Here is a 6,848-nt window from a genome sequence, read left to right as displayed (position 1 = left end):
TCCAAGAATGAATCAAGTATTTCTTCTGTATTCTTTCCAGGAAGTCTTATCAAAGCTGCTAGAGAAAATGTGAAACTAATATGACAGTATAACTGAGACGATTTTCCGCCTAAAACACAACAAAGTGCAGTCTTCATGTTTAGAGCAGATGTGGAATCAAAAGTCAAATGAAGCAGCAGTGTTACCAAAGAAGAAACACTAGTGAAGATGGAAAGAATGAAGGACAATCCTGTTGTTAATGTAACTGGTTAAATGTATGAATGAAGTGAATGTTTAGATGGAGAGACTGAAGGACAGTGTGGATGGATAACATTTGCCAATCAATCTCTATCCTTGCAACTTTCTTCTTCACTGAAACAGTTTTGTCATGGAGGACTAAGCTTGCAACCTCCAAGTGTTTAATCATCTGTTGCTTTTTAGAAGCTAGATTGGCTTTGTGCACTTGCTCAATAAACAGAGTTTCTTCTGCAGGCCTGAAAAGCCTGGAAAAGTAGGAAGAATTCATTTGATTATTTCCAGGTCGAGTTTGGGAATCGCATAAAATATCTGAAAAAGTTTTGTTCAGTTCTGACACACATATGACCACAGACTTTATGTAGTCGTGGACCAGCTGTCATTTCAGATATTGTGATGAAGAATAAACTTCAACATGATATGAGCTAGTTAAGCCACTATCAGAATATTTCACACTGAACTGAGCAAAATCTTCAAAATCCAGCCAGGAAATGGAGGTCTGGAAAAAGCACTGAATATTGAAACAGAACATGTGGAGAAACCTTGAATAAAATGTAGTTTGAATATCTATCTATCTATCGGGCTGCTGAACATTAAATGTAAAAACTAATTTCCTTCACATGAGATGTCTATATTATTTTCAACTTCAGACATTGTTTCCCCTTAAACGTGAGAAAATATGTTTAAAAATACAATTTTTAATTTGTGCCTCTGTATATTTTACAAATGCTGGTATACTCCTCCAGCCATTCAGAATGGATGAGGCTTTTCATGATGATCTTTGTTACTACAGCTAGGATGTGGCATTGAAAATATCAGCTTCCTAACAGAAGGAAATCACAGGTGAAATCATTTACTTTTATGCTTAAAGTTAAGTTGATCCATTCACAGTGAGAAGAGGAATCTGACTTTACTTTGTTTCTGCACTTTATTTTATTACTTCCAAATACTGCCAGTGAAAATAATCTGGTCTGAACTCTGTCCTCTCTCCTTTTAGAATCACATGGAAAAAATCACAGCTAACAACGTTTTCTTTTCTAAAGAGGAACTCAGGAACTTTTACTCTGAGGACATTTTAAATCAGACACTTTTTACTTTTACTTCAGTAGATTTTTACAGCAGTACTTTTACTTCTACTCAAGTAAAATATCAGCAAAGTAACAGTACTTCTACTTGAGTAGAACATTCTAGTATTCTTTCCACCACTGAAGAGACAGAGAGAGAGAGAGGGAGAAAGAGAGAGAGAGAGAGAGAGAGAGAGAGAGGGAGGGAAAGAGAGAGACAGAGAGAGAGAGAGAGCGAGAGAGAGAGAGAGAGGGACAGAGAGAGAGATAGAGACAGAAAAAGAGAGAGAGAGAGAGAGAGGAATAAGGGGAGAGAGAGATTTATCCTACTGTTAAGTTTCTATTTCTCATAATCTTCACTTCATATTGTAAACGAGAGCTAAACACACACTGCCTCTTTCAAACCGCTCCTCTTCCTGGAATAAACCAAAGCCTGATAACCCCTCCCTCTTCTCCCTGGTCTCATACACAGCCAGTTCCATTCTGTCCAGATATTTCCTGTTCCCTCCCCTTTCACAGATCTGCCAGTTTAAAGATGGGTGTGAACAACATGTTGTGAAGTGCAAGAGCTGACAAGCCCATTCACTGCAGATCAGCAAATGAACATGAAGACAAGGAACAGATTTTTTGTTTGGATCGGAGCACAACTTTTATCTGTTGGGAGCAAGTGAAACTATCTGACACACTGTTACTGAGAAGTGAAATGGCGCAGCAAGGGATTCAGCTGGACGGAGCAAAATTCTGCTGTTCGATCTGTCTGGATCTACTGAAGGATCCGGTGACTATTCCCTGTGGGCACAGCTACTGCATGAGCTGTATTAAAAGCTGCTGGGATGAAGAGGATCAGAAGAAAATCCACAGCTGCCCCCAGTGCAGACAGACATTCACACCAAGGCCTGTCCTGGTGAAAAGTACCATGTTAGCAGAGTTGGTGGAGGAACTGAAGAAGACAGGACTCCAAGCTGCTCCTCCTGATCGCTGCTATGCCGGACCTGGAGATGTGGCCTGTGATTTCTGCACTGGGAGAAAGCTGAAAGCCCTCAAGTCCTGTCTGGTGTGTCTGGCCTCTTACTGTGAGCAGCACCTCCAGCCTCACTATGATGTAGCTCCATTAAAGAAACACAAGCTGGTCAAAGCCACCATGAAGCTTCAGGAGAACATCTGCTCTCGTCATGACGAGGTGATGAAGATTTTCTGCCGTACTGATCAGCAGTGTATCTGTTATCTCTGCTCCATGGATAAACATAAAGGCCACGACACAGTCTCAGCTGCAGCAGAATGGACTGAGAGGCAGAAAGAGCTCGGGGTGAGTCGACAAAAAATCCAACAGAGAATCCAGGACAGAGATAAAGACGTGAAGATGCTTCAACAGGAGGTGAAGGCTATCAATCTCTCTGCTGATAAAGCAGTGGAGGAGAGTGAGAAGATCTTCACTGAGCTGGTCTGTCTCATTGAGAAAAGAAGCTCTGATGTGAAGGAGCAGATCAGATCCCAGCAGAAAGCGGAAGCGAGTCGGGCCGAAGAACTTCAGGAGAAGCTGAAACAGGAGATTGCTGAGCTGAGGAGGAAAGACGCTGAGCTGGAGCAGCTCTCACACACAGAGGATCACACCCATTTTCTACACAATTACCCCTCGCTGTCACGTCTCAGTGAATCTACAGACTCACCCAGCACCAATGTCCGTCCTCTGCGCTACTTTGAGGATTTGACTGCAGCTGTGTCAGAGGCCAGAGATAAACTACAGGGCATTCTTACAGAGGAATGGCCTAAGATCTCATGGACAGTGACTGAAGTGGATGTTTTACTGTCACAACCAAGAGAGCCCAAGACCAGAGCTGAATTCTTACAATATTCATGTCAAATCACACTGGATCCAAACACAGCACACACACAGCTGTCATTATCTGAGGGGAACAGAAAAGCAACATGTATGACAGGAAAACAGTTATATTGTAGTCACCCAGATAGATTCATTAAAAATGTTCAGGTTATGAGTAGAGAGGGTCTGACTGGACGTTGTTACTGGGAGGTGGAGTGGAGCGGGAGGGAAGTTTCAATAGCAGTCTCATATAAGGATATCAGCAGAACAGGAACCTTGATTGAATGTGGATTTGGAAACAATCACAAGTCTTGGGCATTATATTATTACAGCAATAGTTATCAATTCAGACATGACAATATCAAAACTCCCATCCCAGGCCCTCGGTCCTCCAGAGTAGGAGTGTACCTGGATCACAGAGCAGGTATTCTGTCCTTCTACAGCGTCTCTGAAACCATGACTCTCCTCCACAGAGTCCAGACCACATTCCCTCAGCCTCTCTATCCTGGATTTTGGCTTGGTGTTGGAGCAACTGCTGAGTTGTGTAAGCTCAAGTAGACAGGAGTTATTAAAGCAGCAATGTGTGAGACTCTGTTTTTACGTTTTTCTTTTTTTTCTCCATCTTTGTTGCTCAGCCTCACTGTGGTGTTTCTGCACTGCACTTCCCACGGGTCACCTGTCAATCAAACAGTGTGGGCGGAGCTTGGATTTTCTGTTGGTGCAGTTTGAGTTTCTCTTTTCTTTGTCTGTTCAGACATGATGGCTATCACTGCTCATGCTAACTACCCAGTTCTTCTTATTCTGTTGATTCCAAACAAACCGGAAATGTAAAACGCATCACTTCCTGTGCGGCAGAGGAAAAACAATGGAAAAGTTTTCATGAACTGGATATAGGTTGGATCACTATTGTGTTATATCAGTCAGTAATAGAGAGTATCCAAATGAACATTTATTCATATGAAAATGTAAACTGTTGTGTGGTCTATATAGTTCTTATCTTTGTTGCATATTTGTATTGTTGCTGTAATATTTTCTGCTGTTTCTGTTCCACTGCATGGGCCTTAATGGAGCCAGCACTAGAAGTCTTCCCTTTATTATAGCTGTATAGTTGTTAAAATGTTGATTTTGTTCCTGACACTTTGTGACTTTGTTAAGAAAAGTGAACTACAAATGTAATCATTATTATTATAATCAATAGAGAGAGGATTCATTGTTTTCCTCCACAGTGCTGACATACTGGTTTAACAGATTGATTGTGTGGATGAAGTGATCATGTAGATGGAAAGATTGAACCAGAGTCTTTTACCAGGTTTTAGTGATTTGATGTGTGATCAAAGTGAATGTTTGCAAAGATCAATAAAGTTTGTTTTCCAAGAATGAATAAAGTATTTCTTCTGTATTCATTCCAGGAAGTCTTATCAAAGCTGCTAGAGAAAATGTGAAATTAATATGACAGTATAACTGAGCTGATTTTCCCCCTAAAACACAACAAAGTGCAGTCTTCATGTTTAGAGCAGATGTGGAATCAAAAGTCAAATGAAGCAGCAGTGTTACCAAAGAAGAAACACTAGTGAAGATGGAAAGAATGAAGGACAATCCTGTTGTTAATGTAACTGGTTAAATGTATGAATGAAGTGAATGTTTAGATGGAAAGACTGAAGGACAGTGTGAATGTGGATAACATTTGCCAATCAATCTCTATCCTTGCAACTTTCTTCTTCACTGAAACAGTTTTGTCATGGAGGACTAAGCTTGCAACCTCCAAGTGTTTAATCATCTGTTGCTTTTTAGAAGCTAGATTGGCTTTGTGCACTTGCTCAATAAACAGAGTTTCTTCTGCAGGCCTGAAAAGCCTGGAAAAGTAGGAAGAATTCATTTGATCATTTCCAGGTCAAGTTTGGGAATCGCATACAATGTCTGAAAAGGTTTTGTTCAGTCCTGACACACATATGACCACAGACTTTATGTAGTCGTGGACCAGCTGTCATTTCAGATATTGTGATGAAGAATAAACTTGAAAATGATATGAGCTAGTTAAGCCACTATCAGAATATTTCACACTGAACTGAGCAAAATCTTCAAAATCCAGCCAGGAAATGAAGGTCTGGAAAAAAGTATTGAATATTGAAACAGAACATGTGGAGAAACCTTGAATAAAGTCTAGTGTGAATATCTATCTATCTATCTATCTATCTATCTATCTATCTATCTATCTATCTATCTATCTCTTTCCTTGTACCAAAGGAAAATAAAACCATCCACACTGGACTTATATGGGTTCAAATGAGAAAAAACACCAGCACATGCTAGCCAAGCTATTGGATCATCACACACACACGTCCCACACATTCACACACACACATACTCTGTCAATTTATATTTTTGTTACTTCTTACTGATGGTCACTTTGCCATTTTGCACTGCTATTTTATTACAGCAGTGTTTGTATACTGCATGTGTTTACTTTGTTTACATTGTTGTGGCTAGCACTAGGCTCAGGAATTTCATAGCTAACATTATCTGCTTCTCGCTGGTTTGTTGTGCTTATGCCCATAAAGAACCTTAAACCTTGAACCTTGATCCCATACACCCACACACAGGAAAAAAACAGACAAGATAAAAACAATAATAACAGCAACACCACCATTTACAGCCTCAATATAACTGACAGAGCCCAGCTGACAAATCACATTCAAATACAAATATTCAACCCTCCTCCCCACAGTACAGACTGCATCAATGTCATTAATCCAACAACATGTACTCAACCTGAGGCATGCTGTATTAAAAAAAAACAAACATTTGCCATCTTGTTCGAAATAGCTTCAGTATTTAAACTTCCCTCTCTGACAGTTAGGGGGCGATCACACCGAGAAGCGTCGCTACAGGCCCAACCGCTTCAAAAACTCCTCGGCAGACGGCGTCCGGCCAAACAGCTCGGTGCGCCTGTGGAGCAGGGCTGCGTGTGCGACCGGGTTAAAGACCGCTAATATCAGCTTTTCATCTGTGTTTGCCAGTGTCCCACCGTTCCCACCACATCAAACGGCATCAAAACGGGAAGGAAAGCCCGCCTTCTGCTTGATTTGATTGGCCGCCTGGCCCAAGTGAGACATTGACGAGCGGTGCGACTCCGCACCTTGTGCTGAAAAGCTGAAAATATTTTAACTTTTATGTTCGACTAAAAACCGCCAGAAAAACGCGACCGTGCCGTACGATAGGAAAACAATGGTTTTGGTGGCGACGCGTTTCTAGAGACGCTTCTCGGTGTGATCGCCCCCTTAGACCGACTCGCTGCCTTAGCAACAAAGTTCTTAACACTTCCCGTCTCAAAATAAGTCAGTCTTACAGTAATATTTATGCAACAGACAGTCTTAATTAGACAACTGGCCAGAGATCAGTCGGCCCAGCAGCCCTCACCTTATCTCTGCAGCTCAGCCAAACGGCCAACTTAGCCTGCTCAAACAAAAAGTTTAGTAGTGTACATAATTTTTTCTTTTGGAGCGTGTACACAGCAGAGGAGGCTGGTCCACAGAGGCAGAGGAGGATGCTCCTCCTCTATTTTTGAAATATGAATCAAAATATGAGACAAGAGGGGAAAGGCCAGTCTGTCTGAAGTGGCGGTGGAGGACAGAGGAGGACGGAGTCTTACTGCCCTCCATTGCTGCAGAGGGCAGCAATGTATTTAACTTTTTTATATTGGCCAAAACACGTTAAATGATGCTTCAAGGGAG

At 41.5% G+C, this 6,848-nt stretch overlaps 1 protein-coding gene across 1 annotated transcript; it reads left to right on the top strand.

Moving 5' to 3' along the window:
* The first annotated feature begins 1,978 nt into the window (after positions 1–1,978).
* On the top strand, positions 1,979–4,483 carry LOC139643856 (tripartite motif-containing protein 16-like). Its single transcript, XM_071519140.1, has one exon. The coding sequence runs from the start codon at positions 2,002–2,004 to the stop codon at positions 3,673–3,675; it is 1,674 nt and encodes a 557-aa protein (XP_071375241.1). The 5' UTR covers positions 1,979–2,001; the 3' UTR covers positions 3,676–4,483.
* Positions 4,484–6,848: the final 2,365 nt, after the last annotated feature.

This window comes from Centroberyx affinis, unplaced genomic scaffold, assembly GCF_046629955.1.
Source record: "Centroberyx affinis isolate AG114_WGS23_722 - 3 ecotype Tasmania unplaced genomic scaffold, CSIRO-AGI_Caff_v1 ptg000054l_1, whole genome shotgun sequence".
NCBI lineage: Eukaryota > Metazoa > Chordata > Actinopteri > Beryciformes > Berycidae > Centroberyx > Centroberyx affinis.
The sequence above is the reverse complement of the archived record's forward strand: the minus strand, read 5'-3'. Positions and strand labels throughout refer to the sequence as shown.

Coding starts and splice junctions, on each gene's coding strand:
- LOC139643856 (XM_071519140.1), top strand. CDS start 2,002: ATGGCGCAGCAAGGGATTCAGCTGGACGGAGCAAAATTCTGCTGTTCG.